Genomic DNA, 20,940 nt, shown 5'->3' with positions numbered 1-20,940 from the left:
ATTTTTAACATCAAGCTTCACAACAATGTAGGATTTTAATTTATACTACAAGCCTGGTCCAGGAAGCTCCAAGCCTAGAGAGTATCATTAAGTGTTACCAACCCAGATTGGTAGCACCTGAAAGCAACTGAAGGAAAGAAACAAATCTGGTTTGGACGGTCACACCCTCAGTAAAGGCCACCCAGGATCCTGTAGATAAACCCCTGACACACAGAAGCTCACTGTCTGGAATGCCAAAGAATGTGAAAAATAAATCAGTCATTAGAAAATACAAACAGCAGAAATTTAAGAACTCTCCAAGAACTACAGATAATTGGATTCTGAGAATTAGATACAAAATAAGTATGTTTATGGTGTTCAAAAGATGGAACTGGTAAACATTAGACAGAAACAAGATATGTTTTTTCAAAAGACTGAGGGAATCAAAAAAGTACTAAATATAAAAATTAAAATTAAAAACTCAAGGCATAAGTTAAACAATACACAACTAAAGAACTGGTATATAGAACTGAATAGATTACCCAGAATGCAAATTAGAGAAGAAATAAAGAGGTGGAATATAGGACCAGGAAGTTAAAAGAGAGGGAGGGTAAAGGAAAAAAAACATGGCATATATCCAGAGGAGGGAACAGAGAAAATAAAGTAGAAGCAGTATCCAAGCAGATAGCAACTAAGAATTTTCCACTAGTGGGCAGAGATGAGCCCCTATAATAGATAGCCAATAAGACTAACAGCAGACTTCTCAACAAAAGCGAAACAGAAATCATAAGATCATCGGAAAAATGCCAAGAGCAGATAGCAGTTAGAGTACAATTGTATACCTATCTTTCAAGAAAAAGAAAGTCATTTTCAGATAAACACAAATAGAATTTACCATCAATAAATCCTTCCTAACAGAATTTCTTGATGATGATGTATTTCAGAAAAAAGAATATTAAACCAGAAGAAAGTACTGAGATGAAGGAGGGATGGCAAACAATGAAATTGATAAACTCATGGATAAATCAAAGCAAATACTGACTATAAAACTATAAAAATAACAAATTTGGAGATTAAAACTAGGTACTTATCCCCCATATTCACTGCAGCATTATTTATAATAGTCACAATATGTGGATGACTGGATAAAGATATAGTGGCACACACACACGCCACACTAGAATATTATTCAGCCATAAAAAAGAATGAAGTCTTGTCATTTGCAACACCATGAGTGAACTTTGATGACATCATGCTGCACAAAAATAAAACCAGTCATTAGAGAATGACAAATACCATAGGATCTCTCTTATATGTGGAATCTAAAAACAAACAAAAAAAAACTTACAGAGAATAAATTGGTGGTTAACAGAGTGTCTGTGGAAGTGGTTGGTGAGGAGGTGATGTTTGGAGCTTCTATAGCCAGATTGAGACCATGAGGAAATAAGCTTGAAGGAGAAAAGCCAACACAGATGAATAGAAGTTGAGTTCCAACTATCACATTCCCTTGGATGGGCAGATGACTGAGGTAAGGCCAGTTGGCCTCCTATGGGAATGAATGAATGCAGAGGAAGAAAGGTTATCTTTCTAATACCCTGTAGATGTCTGCTGTCAGAACCATGTAACTTGGAGCAGTCTGGAAGCCATCTTTCTACCACCTGAATGGAGCATGTCTGGAAATGAAGCCATATAGAAAAAAACAAGAAGAGAACACAAAATCTGACAGCATCATTTGAACTCCTGGTTTGAAACATCTGTCTTTTCCCTTCCTAGTTAATTTGGTAAATCCTCCAACTCTGCTTTTGTTTAATATGAGGTATTTCTACCAGTTTAGTTCATCTGCAAACAAAAGAGTCTCAAGTAATATGATAGCTTAGGGATTCTCACTGAAAAAAGGAAACATTTTTTCCCTATGGAAAACATTTCCTTTGTAATTATCAATAGTAGAAGATTCTTGCAAGGATTCACAGAAATCACTAGGTAAGCATCTGCTGCCTTTGATGCGCAAACCTAGCACTGCTTCTCAAGGTTGTTAGGGCAAGTAGCTCGAGCCTGGCGGAAACCTGGTGGATGCTCTTCACCTATCATTTATACTCTGTTTTGCTGAGTTCCCTGAGAGAGAAGCTTGATGCACGTAGTTAAGCTGGGACACAATGTTAAGGAAAAATGAAAAGATGGGAATGAGTGAACCAGAAAAAAAGAGCAAGGTAATCCAGGGGTGTGTTACAGAGCTGGCTACTGCTGTGGACACTGGAGTTATGCCCACTGGAGGTCTTTGAGGGGCCATGCAGAATCCCAGAATTGTCACCTGCTCAGAGGAGAGGGCTATTTACCCAGGGGCTCCTGTCCCCCATTGCTTTGGGATTGCCTGGAACTGTAAACACCCTTAGAGTCCCAGTCTGCACATATCCCATGGTTTTGCAAGAGAGAAGCCTGGAACAGAGTTATGTGCATTGCAGGTGCGGTGCCACTGGGCCGCACACACACCTAGCTGGCTGGCTGCAGTAACGGGCAGAGCAGAAAGGAGAGCAGAGAGGATATGAGATGGAAGGTGTGGAATAGTCTGATCTATACTCCATAGAGGGATCATATGGGGCACATGCACTCAGCAGAGCACAAGCCAGCTGGGGTTGAAGGACTCCTCCTGCCCCCTCAAACAGGTGAGATAATTCGGGCCCAGACTCCTGGTTCCAACAGCCTCTGTGGGGAAGCCAGCTTGGGTTTCCTCTAAGGAAGAACCAGGAGTCACTCTTCTGAGAATTCCAAATGGGACTTATCACATGGGTCCCTCCAGGGGGAGCTTGAATAACAATGGCAGTGGCGCAGTGAGTTTTTGGAGTATGCAGAGGGCTCACAACATGGATGTCCTGTTCTCACCCACTGTAAGAACTGAAGGCATCCCAGCAAAACAAATCCTTGTACCAATGTTTCCTGAAAGTGGGCTAGAAAGGAGTGCTACTTAGCCAAGGACATGGAGAAGTAATTAAAGGTGATGATGATGATGACAACACGAAGCCTGAGTCTCAGGACTGGAAAGAGGCAAGGAACCCTGCTGGTACCTGCTTTGGCGGAGTGGAAAGAGTATACAATGTGGAACCGAACTACTCTTTGAATCCTGGCTCTGATAACCTTTTAGCTACATGACTTTGGGAACATCATTCCATCTCATCAAGATTCAGTTTTCTCATCTCTAGAATGGAGCATAATTATCAGTTTCCCAGGGTTATTAGAATTAGAAATAATGCATGTAAATTATCCTGCACAGTGTCTGCCACATGCAAGGCATTCAGGAAAAGATGGGGAAAAGGAAAGAATGAAAGGCAGAAAGAAAAAGGAAAACAAATCCGAAACCAAATAGCTGGTTTACAGAAAGTAAAATTCTGATTTCACGGACATTCTCTTTAAAGAGGAACAAGGAAAGGGACAGGTATTCTAAAGAGGAGTGCTGGCACCAGAGAAGGGTCCTCAGCAAGTTTTAAGCTTCATTCAAAAAGCTCTTTTAGGTTCTGAATGAATGCACCCTTGGGGAGGGGGTGGGCAGCTTTTGCATGTCTACGGTGGAAATGCCAGATCCTCTCCACAGCAGCTTTGGTTCGGGCTGCAGCCCCAGACCATTGCCCCTGTCACAGACAGGCCATCTGGTTCAGGATCAGCAGTGACCTGGCAGCCCCTTGGAAGGAAGGAGGAGGAGGAAGAGCATCCTGGAGTCAGAGAGGACCCTCCTGACTCCCGCAATGGCTTCCTGTTCACATCTCAAGCATAGGCCTGTCCCAGGTCCTAGGTACCAGAGGTGCTGTGGGCCCACACATCATATGTACAACCTGAACATACAGAAGTACTCCTTTCTTCTTGTAGTTTGGGAATTACCACGCTTTTTTGCGGGGGAGGGGACATACTCTTTCTTATATGTGTTGTTCTTCGGACTTGTTTCCCTGGCAACAGATGAGGCAGGAAGCCGCTAGCAAAAGCGGGTACAGGTTGTTTTCTTTTCACGTCCTCACGGGGGCTGAGCGCTGTGCTCAGGAGCAGTCATGACTCCTCCATTCTGTAAATCACCACAATACAGACTTCTCATTTCTTCCAGTTTTATTTAATAGAGAGGAAGGGGGATGGATGTGGTCAAACCTCAGCTTAAGGAGCTTGTCGCTGCCATTGAGAGGCAGGGAACAGTTCTTCTTCAGGAGCCAAGGCCAAACCGGATGGCCTCCTGGCCAACGGCTTCTCTGTCAGTCTTTGCAGCCTCAAAAGGGCCCGGTCAGCAGTGGTTGCCAGGACCTCTCATGATACAACCACCAGCTCACCTGTACTGGCCCGTGGCTCCTGGATCTGACAGGAAGGCGGGTCTTCTACCACCTGGGATTTGCCCTCAAGAACCTGCCGGACCCTCTGCATCCCTGGGAAGGGGAAGTGACAGTCCCATCAGCACTGGTGGCTGGGTGGAGGGGTGGGGGGTGAACCAGCTGAGGCTGCTCCGGGCAGCACCAGAGGAGGGGGACAGAATGAAGGATGCAGTTAGGAAGTGAGGTTGCTCACCCACACTAAGCCGGGGGGCCTTGTCTGAGAAGACCAAGCGGAACCAGCCAGGCTCTTTACACCCAAAGGTCTTGCCAGAAGATAGCATCACCTTATTGTCCAAAAAGCAGTGCCAGAGCAGCATCTCCTCCTCAAAGGTGGCCTCAGGCAGGTACTGGGAGGGTGGAAGGGGCTCAGATGCAGACGAGACACCCCTGGCCCTCCCTTACTGGTGGGGCTTAACCTCCCCTCAGCCTGCAGCTCCACATGCATTACCTTCCTCAAGTCCACCCAGATGAATAAGCCTGCCCCCCGGCTCAGGAAGGGGATCCCCAGGGCCTTGAGCTCCCCTGAGACATAGGCATGGGCAGCCTTGAGACGGGCATGGTTCTCCGGCAGGTACACCTGGTTGATCCAGTCTGTTTGAGGGAAAGATAAGCCAGAAGATAAATATCCCATCAACTCTCCCTTCTGTCCTGCATAGATGAAAAGAAAAAGACCATGAGCTGCCAAGATCCACCCCCTGAGGCAGGTTGACTGGGGGCAATGGGAACATTCAGTATTCGGTGTGAAGCACCTGAAATCCAGATACTTGGTCCTGACAGCTTCAGTCCCCGCAGACACAAATTCCCCCTGGATGCAGACCTTCACCAAAGGTTGACCCACTCATAAAGTGATGCTTTTGAGACACACAGGCTGAGGTTCAGATGCCAGCGTGGCCACTGACAAGGTGTGAGGCCTTGGGCAACTTCACCTCCCTTGTCCTCTTTAAAAAAAAAATTTTCTGGTGTCCCATTCAATGAATTTTAACATGTATATAGATTCATGTAACCCCCATCACAGGCAGATATGAGTAGCTCCCATGCCACAGAGAGCACGTCGTGTTATCTGTTTATAGTCACATCATCCCCTTTGACATGACCATTGGTCCGTTCTCCACCACTAGAGTTTTGCCTTCTCCAGAATGTCCTATAAGTGAAGTCTTGCACTAATCTTCTGAAACTGGCTTGCTTCACTCAGCACAATGCCTTTGGGATTACTGTGCAGTCATGGACTTTACTGCAGAGCAGTGTTCCACTGTGTGGATGGACCAGAGTTTGCGTCTCCTTTTGTCCATGGAAGGACATTTGGTTTGTTTCAGTTTAGGTTGCTACAATTAAAGCAGCTATAAACATTCACATAGAGGTTTTTGTGTGCCCATAAAGGTAAATATCTAGGACTGAGACTGCTGAGCCATCTGGTATACATGTTTAACTTTCTAAACAACTGTCAAATTGTTTTCCCAAATGGCTGTACCATCTTACATTCCCACTGGCAGTGTATAAGTGTTCCAGCTGCTCCAGATCCTTAACAATACTTGATGTTGTCATTATTTTTTTTTTTTACTGTTGTAGCAGGTATATAGTATCTGGTCCTCATTTTTCTCATCTATAAAATAATGGGGAAAACATAGGAACATGGTTCTAAGGAGGGGCAAAAAAGATGGTATATTGAGAGCATCCAGCAGGGCTCAATAAATGGTGGCAATTATGGGTAACCTTTGCTATCTAAACTCTCTGAACCTAGGAACAGAATAGATACACACAGAGAGAGATACTTCCATTATAATAATTTTCCCTTTGTAGCTTCTACTCTTTTTTTCAAGTGCTCACAGCTAATAATGAGTTCACGCTGACCAAGTACCATTCTACGGCAGGTACTAATTGAATGACAAATCACACTAACCATACAAGACAGGTACTGTCATGACCCCTGTTTTACACATGAGAAAACTGAAGCTCAGGGAGGTGAAGGAATGTGCCATCCAGCCAGGAATTGACCGGTAGATGATGAACCCAGCCTGAGCCCAGGGCTGGCACCCTCAACCACCACCCTAAATTCTTCTCATTCAGGAAGCTTTCCTGGTCCCCAGCCAGTCCCAGACTGACCACCACCCTGTCCCCATTCTCAAGTGACCAGGCCCAGGCAGTCACCACGGTCCCGGAGCAGCTGTGCCATCTGGTACTGGACCAAGCCACTGAGACTGTGATAGCGGCAGAGGGAAGCCACTGCAGTGGCCACATCCTGGTTTTCTGAGTACAGCGTGCCGAAGCGGAGCCCGGACATCCCGAAGTCCTGCAGGAGAAAGGCACCCATGGTGGCCCTCCTCAGAGGACACCTGTCGCCCCCACATCTCTGCCCTCCCACTTCTCTGATACTTTTGAGGCCAGCCAAGAACCCACCTTGCTCGTGGCCCACATCACATGGGTCCTCTGGGGGTCAGGCAGCCTGCAGAGAGCACAGCATGGGAGCAGAAGTCACACAGACCCACAGGAGCTCACACCCCACGTATTTAGTTGAACAAATGAGGAGATGCATGTATGAATCTGGTTCTGGTTCTGTGTCAAGCCCTGGTTTCATCTCTTGAATCACCAATTCCTGTGCATCCTTTAGAGCAGCAAACTACAGCCCGCAGGCCAAATCAGGCCTGCTGCCTGTTCATAAAGCTTTATCAGAACACAGCTATGCTCTTTTGTGTATGTACTCTCTATGACTGCTTTCATGCTATAATGACAGAATTGACTGAGAGAGCATACGGCCTATGAAGCCTAAAATATTTGCATCTGATCCCAAAATATGTGCCAACCTCTGCTCTAGAGTACAGCTCAAGTGTCACTTCCTCAAACACCCTTCTCAGATCATCTCCTGGAGACCGGGCCAACCAGGTTCCCCAAGCAGGTCCTCTCGCAGCTCTCACATTTCCCCTTTTTAGTGCTTATCACAACTGTCATCAAATGATTAGCTGTGTATTTATCTGATAAAATGTCTTTTTCTGGTTGGAAATAAAAGTTCCACATAAGAAGGATCTATGTCTTTCTTGTTCACTGTTGAATCCCCAACACCTAGCATAGTGTCCGGAGCACAGCAGGTAAAAATTAACATTTTCTCTGCCTCACTCTCCTGATCCATAAGTCAAGAGGAGTAATGACACAGGCTTTATCTGCTTGGCAGGTCTTTGTGAGGACTGGCTGAACAAACTAACAGGAAGGATGTAGCAGGGTCAAAGGTCTGAACAAATATCAGCAACTGTTAGAATCTCTGAATGTCGTATTCACAGGCTTAAGACTATCTAGTCCAAGTGTTTCCAAGGGTGTTTTGGCCACAAATTCTTAGTTCACCTAATTTAATGAAAAAGCCCAAATAGACAGAAATGCTTGACACATGCAAGGGGCTCCAGCAGTTTTTTTGCTGTATGAATGAATGAATGAAACTGGAGCTACTCTGGTAAACAGCAAAGGAGGCCAGTTTCCCCACACACAGTGCTCCCTCAAGGAATCCTAAGGCCATTCCTTGGAGCTCTCAGAAACCCCACAGAACAGTATGAAAACCACTGACCCAGCCTAGCCCTCCCACCTTCCTATTAGAGGGTGTGAGGACAGGGACCAACTGAAGGAGGAGGAATCACTCTACAGCAGGTCATATCCTATGCGCCAAGCCACAGAGGAGCCAGGGCACTACGCAGGAGGGACTCAGCAGAGAGCCCTGGCAGGACAGCTCACCTCTCCAGGCTTAGGACACTGTGATACCTGGCCGACTCCTCAAACACGGACAGCATGTAGATCTCATCCACCATCACATGCAGCTCATACCTGAATTGCAGATATCGGGGAGAAAAGAACTTGGTTTGTAGGCCAAATATGTCCCCCAAGTTGGGATAGCAGTGAATTAGAAATCGAGATGGACCCCAGTCTAGCCCAGAGTTAGCAAACGTCCAGAGACACAACCTTCTTTTGTCTATTTTTTCAAACAGGAAGCCACACACAAAAAGCAGGTGACAGTGGGGCTTTCACAGCACTGCGGGGGAGATAAAGCCCTCAGGCACCTCCAGGGAGGAAGGTCACAGTCAAGTGTAAGACAGTGAAATACAGACAGACTCAGACTCAAGGCTGGCTCCAGCCCTCACTCTGAGGCTCAGTAAACTGGGGATAATAACAGTATCTCAACCTCATTGGGTTGTTGGGAGGCTTACATGAGATACAACAAGTGAAGTGCTGAGCCTGACCCTAGAGTATACACTAAACAATAGCTGTTGTTATAAAAAGAGAGGGAAAGAGAAAGCCCTGGCCTTCCACAAATCCTCACCCCCACCTCACTGCACGGCAGGGGCCAGAACAGGTAGAAGCAGTCAGAAGGGCCTGCATCAGAACCCTGACTTTCCCATAGCTCTGTCTGGTGAGTGTGGGGTGCCTCACCTCTTGGCAAATTCCAGGTAGTCCAGCAGCTCTCCTGGGGAGTAGATGTCACCCAGTGGGTTCTGGGGGTTGATGAGGATGAGGCCTCTGACCTTCACACCCTAAAACCATTGGTGGGGTAGGAGAACCTCAGTTCCTCCCAATGGCCAAAGCCACACAGTCCCACTGGATGGGGCCGGCCAGCAAGTGGGCTCCCAGGGAAATGTGACATGAACCCAGCACAATGCAAACAAGGCAGAGAATCACATCTGCAGTACCATGTCAACTACAAAATAAAGTAACTCACAGAACAAAACTCAGAGGGAAATAGGCCCAAACACCAGGAAGGGTTGCCTTTGTAGGTAGAATTACAGGGAGGGATTTTGTACTTTTAAACTCCCTACAATGGGCATGTACAGCTTTAATGGCCATGGTAAAAAAAAACAGGTTGACAGATTTTTGAAAAGTGGACTGGAAAGGACCTGCTGGAGTACTGCTGGTCTCTGCCCTTCCTCAGGAGGCTCAGAGCCCCTCAAAGTGAGGGAAGACCACCTTCCCACACCACCAGGGAGACTGTTAAACTACAGACTCCTAAGCTTTACACTTGACCTGATGAATCAGAATTGAGGGGTGGGATTGTTGATCAAGTTCCCTGGTTGATTCCTTGTACAACGAGGTCTCAGAGTCTTTCTCTAGTGGGAAGCCCCTCCGTGGGCAGGCTCCTTCTTGACCCTCAGATGGTTCCACACTACCACCCTATACCCCACCCCTATCACAGAGGGCTAACCCTACTTGCTGGAGGAGACCAACCACAGGAAGTCCATGACCTGCTTAGACCCACCCACTCCCACCCTTGGCTTTGATTTGATCCCCAGACCTCAGAATTGGCTCCTTGCATGGCCATCTCCAGTTTCTCCACTGTGAGCTGGAAGGGGCGTGTGTGCAGCCCAGTAACCTGAAAAATGATGCACAGAAACCACCAGCCAAATGCAGTGATCCTGCAAACCTGAACTTCTGGGACCTCTCCCACCCAGCATCTCCAGCCTCCTTAGAACAGGCTCTGGAAAGACACAGGTGGGGTGTCCCCTCTCTCACTGACATCTACCCCATTCCATCCCATCAGGTATACCCCTCATCACTCTTAGGTTTCAGGGAGAGTCCCCAGGCATTTTTTGATTGGGGTCCAAGGACTTCTGTGTTGAGGTCTGATCTGCCCTGCTCTCACCCCACCATTTTTTATCAATGCCTTGGGCTGCCCTTGGTGTCTACATCAACCCCAGGGATCTCAGAACTGGGAACATGGGAGCCCCTGGATAAGCCAGGCACAGGCAGCCAGGAACCCAGAAGGCTCTACTCCCCACTTTCAGCTGTAACCCCAGAGCCCTCAGCATAGACTTCTTTTCCATATCCACCCTCAAACCAATGCACAAAAGTCTTGGGCTCAGGATGGCCCAGGTCCTACCTGGGTCCCCAGAACGCTTACCTCACTGTCCAAATAGACATAGACCAGTCGGACATTGCCGTAGAGATAGACGTGCTGTGTGATGGCTCCATAGTAAGGGGCAGGGATCAGGAAAGCCTCTGGGGACAAAGTGGGCCAGGGCCTGTTACTCTCTAGCTTGAATGCCCAGTCACCCCGTCTACTAGCCCCACACCTCTCTAAGCCTTAAACACCCTGGGGGGAACATTTGGGGCATCCTCCCTCTCTTACCTCTCAAACTCTTTCTAAAGCTCGGATCCACTGAGATCAGTACCTTTTCTAATGATTTGTCACCAGTGTTTATTAAGCACTTACTATGTGCCCAATTAAAAAAACATTTATTTGCATCTTATCTTATTTGCTCTTTACAATCACTCTGTGAAGTAGGTACTATTATCATCTTAGCTTTACTGATGAGGGAATGGAAGCTTAGAGCATCCCTCTGAAGCAGGGTCACTCCCCAAGCAGACTTGAATACAGTGAGCTGAAGCTGCAGAGTGACACTTGACAACATATAGAATTGCCCAGAGATAGAATGTGTTCATGAGGAGTGGATTCTCTCTCGCTGGGGGCATTTGAACAAAAGGCCGAGACTATTTGGTGTGGAGGTGATGTCATACAGAAGACTCTAGCTGTGGGCAGGGGTTGATGAGACGGCCTCCAAGATCTACTTTAACACAGAGATCAAGGCATCCCTCCAGCTCTGAAGAGGACACACAGGTCAAGCTGACCTCCCTCCCCAACTGCCCCTTTAGTACATTCCACTCCCCTTGCAGCCTGGAAAGGGGCAGTCTTTGTCTTCCATGTTCCCTCCTTTGGCCAGGAGGATAGGACCAGAGGAAGACCAATGACCCAAGGGAGTCAGTTCACTGGCTGACCAGAAGCCCATCACATGCTCTTTCTCAAGGCCTTGCTCTAAGAAGCCCATCACATGCTCCCTCTCCCTCAGGACTTTGCTCTAAGAATCCAGACACTCATAAGATGAAAACAAAAGTTCTTGTGCCCTTGAACAGAAAGGTCATATAGAGTTGGAGCGGGAGCAGCTACAATGGGCTACAGAGGAGTTGAGGAAGGTCCAGAGAGAGGCCGGCATTAAAAAAAGTATGAGGTGGGTGTAGCAACTGCCTACCTAAAGGAGAGATGGAGAGTGTGATTCTGACTTCGTTCTCCATTGTTCTGGAATGGGTAGGAAATTGCCTATCATATCCTTGCAATGAATCTTCCTTTTGTGGTTCAAACCCTTGGTGCTCACTCTCTCTCTGGGATTTTGACAAATTACTTAACATCTGTGCCTTAATCTCCTCACCTGTGAAGTGTGGCTAACCACCTAACCCACCTCACAGAGGTGTTGTGAGGGTAAATGACAGACTATGTGAAAAGCCTTTGGCCAGTGCCTGCAACGTAGTATGTGGTCAATAAATGTTACTAACAGTTTCAGTATTAGTGGAGCTAGCATGAGTGGGCCTCTCTCTGTTCCTGGCAACTAATAATCCCGGATTTAATGACTACGCTCATAGCCGGCACCGCTGGCTGCCGATTCAGCAGCCTTTCCAATGCTGTTCCTTGCTAAGACAGTGCCAGATTTTTCAGATATGAGCAGCAGTAAGTCTGAGGAAGGTGGGCCTTCTCCTGGCCCTGGGGAATGAAACAAGTTTGTTTTGGTTCTTAGTACCCTTTCCCAGAGACTGCTTGCAGTGGGTCTGTCAGTCAGTTCTGGCCAGTAAGCAGTAAGATGTGGGGAAGCTCTGCTGGGGTTTTTCTGAGCAAGAGTACCCCCTTTTCTACTCCTGCTAAAAAAGAGACCAGACAACACAGCACCTCATCCCTTTCTCCCTGCTTTAGGCCTCACTGTCAAGGGAGGATGCAGCAGCCATCAGTGAATGTGAAGGAAAGGCCAAGGTCATCCCAGGCAGCCCAGAACCCTGGCGTCACAATGACTTGCCCAGAAACTGCTGAGCCCTGGGTGTCTTCCCAAGCCACTTATTTAAGCCCCTGTAGTCTAGTAGTCTATTACCATAATAGACCAACAGCACCCTGATGCAGCCCTGGAAGACAGGCAACTGGGGACCCCCAATACCAAGCAGGCCATACTTCACATACCCTCCACCTCACACAGCACCGTAGCCAGAGCAGAGAAGAGAGACGCACAGCCATTCAGAATCACCACCTGAGGGTGACACATTCATGGGACAAAGATGAAAATCTGTTCCAGGAGGCAGCAAGGACCTGTGGCTCCATCCAGGATGGCACAGCCAGGTCCCAGCTTAGTGCCCTTTGGGGTCTATCACAGCAAGGCCACCAGAGGCACCCGACAGCCCTTCCTGACTAACAGCCAAATTCATTTACATGTTCATTCATGGGGACCCTGTTTGAGATCAACTAAGTAAGGCAGAGGGAGCTGGTCACTCTGAGGGTCTTTCCCACACGTGGGAGATGAAAAGGGACCACAGAACAAAGTGGGGCAGAAATTATACCCAAACTCTAAATATACAGGATGAAGGAGAAAAAAGGGGGAGGTATTCCTAAATCCACTTGGAAACAAATTAAAACAAAGTGAAAGGCAGATCCCAATCCCACCTTAGTCCTGGTCAGCCAAAAGTTGGTGAGGTAGGCAGAAAAGTAGGAGAGAGCAGGGGCGGGGAGCTACTCACATTCTCTGGTTTAAGGGGTGCAGGGCTTTTGCAGTAGAAAGAGAGGAATCTGGCCACTTCCTCCCGGAGGCTGGAAATCGAACAGACAGATGGGTAGTGTTTGTCAGTGGGCCCCCAACCCACAGTCTGCTCCAAAGCTCCTCTGGCAGCTCTCCTGGCCATCCACCTTCCCTCCTGCCCCCACCATAACCAGAACACATGGAAACTTTCATTCTCTGTAGTTCTAGGACACCCCATCCCAACCCCACCCCACCAAATCAGCAGACCTAGGGACACCAAAAGTAACATTCTATATGTGGATGTAGCTAATAGTAAAAATTTTTTTAAAATCATAAGCATGTTATTATAACAATAACTATTATAGTTATTATTGCTAATATTTATTGAGCATTTATGCAGGCATTATTTGGAGAATTTTACTCATTTAATTCTCATCACAATATGATACAATGACTACTATTTTATTACCCATCATATTATAACTATAATCACACTATACCCATATATCACACTCCTATTCTATTACCCATAACTATTATTATACCCATTTAACAGATAAGGAAACTGAGGCTTTGAAGGAATTAAGTCATTTGCTGGTAAGAGGCAGAGTCCACACTCAAGCCCTGTGGTCTGATTTCAGGGGCCACCATCCTAAATACTGTAAGAACATGCATTTTGGAATCAAGTCTTGCTTGGCCACTAAGACCTTAGAACAGCATCTGGCCCCTTGCAAGTGCTTAATAATTATGTACCACCTCCCATCTTACCAGGAGGAAGAGGCCCCAGCCAGCTCACCCAAAGCTGACTCTGGTTTCTCTAAAGCTCTGAGAAAGTAGGGACAAAGACTCTGCACCTGAAGACCCTTCCCTTGCCTCAGACCTAGAGAGGAGCTCCTGAGCCAGCATAGGCCTGGCAGAGGCACTAGTTTCCTACAAATGCTCCTGGAAGCCCCATGAAGGCCGGATCTCCAGGACTAGGCCGTCAGCCTATGGCAGGCTTTCTCAGGCTGCCATGATTCACATTTGGGGTGGGATAATTTTTTGCTGTGGGGGCTATCCTGGGCATCACAGGAGATTTAGCAGCACCTCTTATCTGCACGCAGTAAATGCCAGTAGCACCCACCTCCCAGCAATAACGACCAAAAGTGTCTCCAGACATTGTCATATGTCCTCCGAGGAGCAAAACCACCCAGGGCTGAGAGCCACCAGCTTATGACAATTACTTACAACAGATGTCCCCTCCAGTCAGGGTACTGTAGCAGGGAAGGCTCCACATGCAGCATGTCGCTCTGACTCAGCTAGGGACAGAGAGCAAAGAGCAGGGCTGAGGGCCATGCGCCCTCATAGTGAGGCCCGTGCTGCCCCCCGAATCCACACAGCACCAGGGCCTCCAAAGCAAAGGGCTTGGTCTGCTCTTCAGAGAAAGTGGGAGAGTGACAGCATTCTTGTGCCCACTTTGTAGATCAGGAAAATTAGGTCCAAAAAAGTGAGGTGACTCAGCCAAAGTCACAGAGCTAGCACGTGGCAGAGCTGAGACAAAACCCAGAATTTTCAACTCCTAATCCAGTGTCCTTTCTATAATATTGCCACCTAAGAAAGCAAAGAGGTTTGTTTGTGGAACAGTGATAGGAGACCATGCTACTCAGCTTCTCAATGGGGGTGACAGAAAAGGTCCCATCACTTCAGCCATGGTTCTGACTTCTGGAGGATCTTCCTGCAGGATCACCTGACCTTACACCTTTGAAAACATGGCAGTTTCTAGACCATTGCTACCCTGACTAGATGCTGGCTCAGTGACTCCCAGGACATCATACACCCAATGCCAAGCGAAGGCAGGGGCCTTGGGCAGTGGGACCAAAAGGAGAGAAGTAATCAGCCACTTGTCTATAACTCCAGCCTTTACCCTCCCTCCCTTCATTCCTCAGAGCCGCACTGTCCCACACAGAAGCCACTAGCCACATGTGGCTAGTGAGCAATTGGAATGTGGCTAGTCTGAACTGAGACACAATGGATTTTAAAGATTTGATAGGAAAAAAGTATGTAAAATACCTCTAATTTTTTCACATTGATTATATGTTGAAACGATCCTATTTGGGATATATTGGGCTAAATAAAACATATTATTAAAACAAGTTTACCAGTTTCTTTGACTTAATAGAAAATTTTCAATTATATATGTGGCTCACATTTTATTTCTATTGGATGGTGCTGAGCTACCTGTGAGTCGGGGGCTGGCTTTAGGAAAAACAGGTCTTTCAAACCCACTCCTAAAGCTCTTCTCCCCTTGGGGCTTGGATCTGTCACCTTTGGAAACATGTTCCTTTGGATTAGGCATTGCTCTCTGTAGAACACCAAACTCTGACTCCAAGGCCTTGGGAGACATATTGATCAGGTATTTCCAGTGATTTGCTAGCAATGGCTCCCACCAGCTCAGGAAATCTGCTTATTAAATGTTCAGGAATTTTGCAAGCTGTGTTAAAAAGCAGTCATTTAAAAAAAATTAAGTTATATAAACTTAAAATTAAGTAAATTGCATTAAAACAAAGGTGATAAAGGTAATAACTCAAACATCATTGCTTCTCGTGATGTTTCTACATTTTACTATCATCCATGCTCTTGAGGTTATGTCTTCCTATGTGCCAGAGGGCCAGGACACCACCCCATGAGTGCCACTGCATCTCTTCCCAATGCCTCATGCAGTGATGTCACATCAGCAGCTTGAAATCAGCCATGGTAGGGGTATTTACACTATGGGAATTGGCAAAAGTGACAAACCAGGGTCCCTTCTCTCCTGCAGCCAGTTGTTAAATACTGGCCATACAGTACTGAGGTTTCTCTCTGAGAGCGGGAACCCAGCAGGCAGGAGGGACTACGTGAGGAGAGGAGCCTGATGAAATGAGGAAGCAGGATCAGAGTAGAAAAATGACTTGCACAAGGTCACAAAGAAAGTTGTCCCCAAGGCAGACCTGGAACCTGGGGCAGGCCAGGGCTGCCAAGGCAAGTAGCAGGCTCTCATGTGGGAAGGGTTCTGGCTTTCAGAAAAGACAGCCCCTTACAGCTGATACCACCTAGAGGTACACTGGGACTTACCCGCTTGGACAGAAGGTCAAAGCAGAGCTTGTTTTCACCAGTGCCCAAGTTAATGATGCCCTGGAGACAGAGATACAGAGGCAGGGTGAGCATGGCTGAGCAGTGCCAATGAGAGGCCCGAGGAGCCCAGGGCAGCCAAGTGGCAGCTCTCTGCAATCCTGCCTTTCCCACCACCCTTCTTTGCTTCTGTTCCAGCCATGCCCTCCACCCAGCTCCCTGATCCCAACTTCCCATTTCTAAAGCTATGTTCGAATGCCATCTCCTTCAGGAGGCCTTCTCCAAAACCCCATCTAGAAGAGATCTTTTCCTCTTCTGGACCCCAAAGCTCTTTATCTGTCACCATTCAGAGCATGGCTCAGTTTGTGCAACCAAGTCGCAGGCCCTGGTGTACATGTTTTATCTCCCCTACTAGATGGTGAGATCCCTGCAGGGTAGATACAAGCCTGAGATGCCACTGTAACTCTCAAGGGGCTCAGTAGGGTTCAGTTTAGGATGAAAGAATGTACAAAGTAAATTGGTGCTCAGGCAAGAACAAGGGTGAATGTAGAACAAGAGGAGCCCCTGTGCTGGTGGAAATGCTCCCCAGGTGACCCACAGAGTATCACACAACACCTTGATCCCACCCTCTACAGCATTTATTCTCAGAAGAGAAGAGAGGAAGACACAGCTCAAGTTGTCCACTGCAGAGTCCCCAGAGACCCAAGCGCTGTAACTCCTGACCCCGGAGTTATTGGCAGGGATGAGGAAGGAGGGAGGATATAAAAGTAGAGCTTGAATAAAAGGCAGTGCTCTTTCATGCCTCAGTGGCAACCAGTAGCCTCCTCCACCACCAGCCTTCTGTCTGCAAATCCTGTCACTGACACCTTCAAAATACATGCACAGTTCAAGCACCTTTTACCCTCTACTGTTAAGACCCTGGTCAAGCCACCCAACTTTCTTGTATATGTCTGTGCTTCCCTACTTCTTTTCTTGTCCACTCTCTCACCCTGCAAGTTTGATCTCCACACAATGGTCCTGAGCACCAATTTACTTTGTACATTCTTTCTAAAACCAAAATCAGATCACATTGCTCCTCCTCTGAACACTTTACTAAAATCACAAACCTTAGCAAGTTCTATGAGGGCCTGCAGGATCTATTACCATCCCCACCCCATTACCTTTCTTATCTCATCTCCTGCTGGTCTCACTTTGCTCCAGCCACAGAGGTCCCCGTGTTGTCCTTGAACTCATTAAGCACAGCTCTACCTGGGGCCTTTGCGCTGGCTGTTCCCTCTGTCTGGAGCATTTCCCCCTGGGACATCCAGAGGGCTTACTGTGATGGGCAGCTTCTCAGGTCTCCCAGTGATCCCCAGCTCCTGATATTCACACCCTGTGGAATCCCTTCTTCTTGAGTGTGGGCTGGATGTAGTGACCCGCTACTTGTGAATAGAGTATGCAAAAGTGTCAGTTCCAAGATTAGGCTATAGTCTGTGGCTTCTGACTTGGGTACTCATGATCTCTTGTCCTCTCTTGGATCACGAGCCCTGAAAGAAGGCAGCTGATATGTAATGAGGCAGTTACAGAGAAGCCCCTGTGGGGAGGGACTGAGGCCTGCCAGCAACCATGTGAGTGAACTTGGGAGTGGATCCTCTCTCCTGTCCCCCTATGAAGTCAAGCCTTCAGATGAGACCACAGCCCTGCCTCACTGCAACTTCACAGTAGATTTTGACTCTGATCCTGGACCCCCAAAATTGTAATGCTTATTTTTAAGCTGCTAAGAGTTGAGGTAATTTGCCACACAGCAATAGATAACTAATACGGTCTCTTACTTTTTTCAAGTCTCCACTCAACTGTCCCCTTTTGAAAGGCCTGCTGTGACCACCTTACATAAAACAGCAACATCCCAGGCTACCCCATCCTTCTTTATTTTTCTCTACAGCACATTTCACCCCATATTATGTGGTTTTTTTTGGTTTGTTCACTATCTATCTTCCCCATTAGAACATAAATTCCATAAGGGCAGGAACTTTGTTCTTGCTCATTGCTGTGACCATGGCATTTAGAACAATGCCTGGCACCTGATCAGCTGCTCAACAAATAAAGGTTATCAAAGGGTTATTCATGAGACATCTCTGCCTGCTGAGGGTGAGATCTTAAAATCAGGACAGGCAATAGCAGCTACCTGTTACTGAATGCTCTATGTGGAAGCACTGTACTAATAATCTTACAAACCTGATCTCATTTAATTGTGACTATTCTATACAATGAGTATCATTATCTCATTTTAGAAATGAAATGAGGTTCAAAGAGGGTAAATAATTAACTCACAGATACATAACCCATAAGTGAAACAGCTGTGACCTGAACACTAGTTTTGTCCCAGCTCTAAAGTTGGATGGTTGATGGGCAGTGGGTCAGAATTCATATAAGAACATCCCATGGTTCTTGATTTCCTCCTTCACAAATCAGCATCCCCTTAACTATAAATGGGCCATTTTTTGATCCAGGCAATAAACTGGGGCCTCTCTTAGCGACATCAGAAGCCTCTTAGAGATCAAAGGACCATAACTCCAAGCTGACAAGAGCAAGCTGGGTGCTGCCCTACTGGTCATGGTATCCCACCCTACGATCTTCTCTCAGGTGCCACAGCAGAGGGGAGCTTCACTCACACTGGGGTTCTTATCCTCATCGTACTCATCCTTGTGGCAGGTCCTGTAGCCCTCCTCAGCTGAGTCCCAGAACGATTTGATGATTCTTCCTCTAGAGGACAGGTGGGAGCTGTCAGAGGAGAACATGGCAAGGGGATCACCCACTCCATAGACCTCTGGCCGCTTCTGGGCTGGTCTTCTGGAGCATTCCCTTTCCAGACCATCACCATGGTTACTGTCCAGGTTCTGTGTGGAGGCTGGGCCCAGACAGATAGTAGGTGCCTTGGGTTCCTTCTGAGGGAGAGGGAACATCTGTAAAAAGACAAAAGCACTCAATGCCTGTTCAAGGGCCTTCCATAGCATCAAAAATGAATTGGGAGTCTTCTCTATCTCCTTCTTCTCTATCTGCCTCCCCCTTAAGCTTACACACTCACCCTTTCCTGTGTACCTTGTTAATCATACCCATGGGTGCACTGGCTTCAGCAAGTAAATCCTGCTAAGGATCTGTTTGGTACCAGAGGTTGTACTGTTACATGATGTTAATATATAGCTTATCAACTTGTTTCACTTCTGTGGTAGTTTTTCATTCCGCAGCCTAAGGGTCACCAACCTTCTTTTTCCATTCTTGCTGACCTCAATTTAAAAAGCTAGGTTAAAAATGTCTGACTTATAACAGGAACAGCATCAAGTCCCCGGGGTCTGGTGGTGACTGGTGTAAACAAGGGCAGAGGGCAGCGCGAGATTATTTGGTGGTCTGGAGCAGATGATGGGTGGGAACTGACAAGAGGAAGAGTGGTGGTCTCCATAATTGCAGGCATCGCAGGCAGAGCTCCAGGAGCCAGTCTTCACTCAGGATGGAGGGAAGCATGGGTGCCAGGAGAGGATGGTCTTATCCTGCAAGCGAATATGAGCTCCTGTACTTTGTAAGCGAGTTTCCTTATCTGCACAGTAGATGTAACCTTAATAACTACTCATTGGGTAGCAGTGAGGATATAAATATATGAATTAATGTAGATAAAAGCACTCGCAACAAATCCTGGCTCACAGCCATAGTTCAGTAAAATGTTACTATACCACACCTCCTCGCCGATTTTCCTAGTCCTGAGGAACAAGCCCCGCACACCAAATGAAGGGTGACAGCCAGCCGGCTGCCCAGAAACCCAGGGGGCCCCACTGTTAAATTGTGTTTCACGAAGTCTTCCGTGGGGTCCTCCCCCAGTTGGCGGGGCTCCGCGAGCGCTCGCCGCAGGCAGCCCCTGCCATCAGCCCGGGCCCACCGGAGGCAGCGCGGCGGAAGCGAAGGGCACATGGCGGCGGCGGGCCCACCGCCCACCCGTGCGCCCTCAGGCCCGAGAGCTCGCAGGGCTGGCGGGTCCCGCGGCTGGAACCCGGGCCCGAGAGCTCGCAGCGCCCGGGCCCCCGAGAGATCTGGCGAGAGGCCGCGTCGGGCTGCCGGAACAGAAAGTGTCAGTCGGTGCTTAGGGCTTCGAGACAGAAGGGCAGCGGCTTCTGCAGAGGGTCCTCGACCCTGCGCACAAAGGGGTCCCGAGGACTCGTTTCTCTGCAAAGCGGGGGTCACACCTACTTGGCCGAGTTGGAGGAGACGCGTGGTGGCCGTGCGTTGTGGCCTTTCCTCTGTGAGGCTGTGCCTGGGGGTGGACGGCCGTGAACCCTGTCCCGGCACCCGGACTCGAAGCCCGCGGGGCGGTCCGCGCCGGTCCCGGCCTCCCGGGCACAGTTCGCCGCCTCGGTGTGGCCTGCGCGTTAGAGGGCGCACACGCTGTCGCCCCGGGGTTCCCCCGACCCTCCCCATGCGCCGACCCCCACCACTGGCCGGCCAGCCCGAGGAGCAGCGAGAGAAGCGGAAGAAGCGGAAGGCGCCCAGGGCTGAGACCTCTGCGCGGAAGGGGCGGGCCGCCGACTCCCCACCCCGCGCTCTGGGCCCGAGCGCCCTGGGCGGCCTGCCAGCCTTCCCCTCCCCTCCCGGGCACGTGAGGGCGCCGCCCTCGGCCTCCCGACCTTAGTTTCTCGATTTTGAGGTAGTTAAAGTTACAGAGATTACTTGGCAAATATATGTCTGGTTGTGTCCCATGGAAAACCATTTCTGGATTAAGGCGAGGGCATCGTTAAAACATCCTTCCCCTATAAGAGTTTTTCACTAAAGTCTGTAATTTCTCCTCTTTACTTTCTCGAACTCTGTAGAAGATTTGTTGAACTCTAACGTGGACCCCACACACTCTGGGGTTTTGGAAGTGAGCTAGACCACTCAAGCTACAGGCCCTCCAAGAGCCTTGAAGAGGAACAGTCCCCTTTCTCCGTGAAAAGAAATAAGTAGGAGCCCTCAATACAAAGATGGTGGGGAAAACTTGGCTGTCTCCTGACCACTCCACT

General features: G+C 48.1%; 1 protein-coding gene across 11 annotated transcripts; it reads right to left on the bottom strand.

Moving 5' to 3' along the window:
* Positions 1-4,047: 4,047 nt before the first annotated feature.
* ACCS (1-aminocyclopropane-1-carboxylate synthase homolog (inactive)) lies at positions 4,048-20,449 on the bottom strand. 11 transcript variants are annotated; one of them, XM_073216447.1, is made up of 17 exons: positions 20,135-20,273; positions 19,332-19,443; positions 18,571-18,861; positions 17,236-17,337; positions 15,923-15,982; positions 14,060-14,130; positions 12,834-12,903; positions 12,283-12,349; positions 10,186-10,283; positions 9,580-9,657; positions 8,724-8,824; positions 8,031-8,120; positions 6,714-6,759; positions 6,465-6,606; positions 4,768-4,967; positions 4,513-4,666; positions 4,048-4,373 (listed from the first exon to the last, which is right to left on the bottom strand). In XM_073216447.1, exons 2-17 carry the CDS (start codon positions 19,365-19,367, stop codon positions 4,258-4,260), a joined length of 1,722 nt encoding a protein of 573 aa, XP_073072548.1. In that variant the 5' UTR covers positions 19,368-19,443; positions 20,135-20,273; the 3' UTR covers positions 4,048-4,257. The 11 variants fall into 11 exon arrangements, 9 of the variants coding, with proteins under 9 accessions (XP_073072548.1, XP_073072545.1, XP_036852574.2 ...); XM_073216444.1 differs by lacking the exon at positions 19,332-19,443 and having other exon boundaries at positions 20,135-20,443; XM_036996679.2 differs by lacking the exon at positions 19,332-19,443 and having other exon boundaries at positions 4,768-4,910; positions 20,135-20,440.
* Between the last annotated feature and the right edge of the window lie 491 nt (positions 20,450-20,940).

The sequence above is a fragment of the Manis javanica genome, chromosome 11, assembly GCF_040802235.1.
Source record: "Manis javanica isolate MJ-LG chromosome 11, MJ_LKY, whole genome shotgun sequence".
Classification (NCBI taxonomy): Eukaryota; Metazoa; Chordata; class Mammalia; order Pholidota; family Manidae; genus Manis; species Manis javanica.
This window is presented reverse-complemented; position numbering and strand designations above follow the sequence as displayed.

Excerpts from the sequence above, each read along its gene's own strand:
- ACCS (XM_073216444.1), bottom strand. The coding sequence starts at position 20,362 with ATGGGGAGGGTCGGGGGAACCCCGGGGCGACAGCGTGTGCGCCCTCTA. Across the intron at positions 17,338-18,570 it reads ATGAGGATAAGAACCCCAGT|CGGGTCACTACATCCAGCCC; the intron begins GTGAGTGAAGCT and ends ATTCACAAGTAG. Across the intron at positions 8,825-9,579 it reads TGCAAGGAGCCAATTCTGAG|GGTGTGAAGGTCAGAGGCCT; the intron begins GTCTGGGGATCA and ends CAATGGTTTTAG.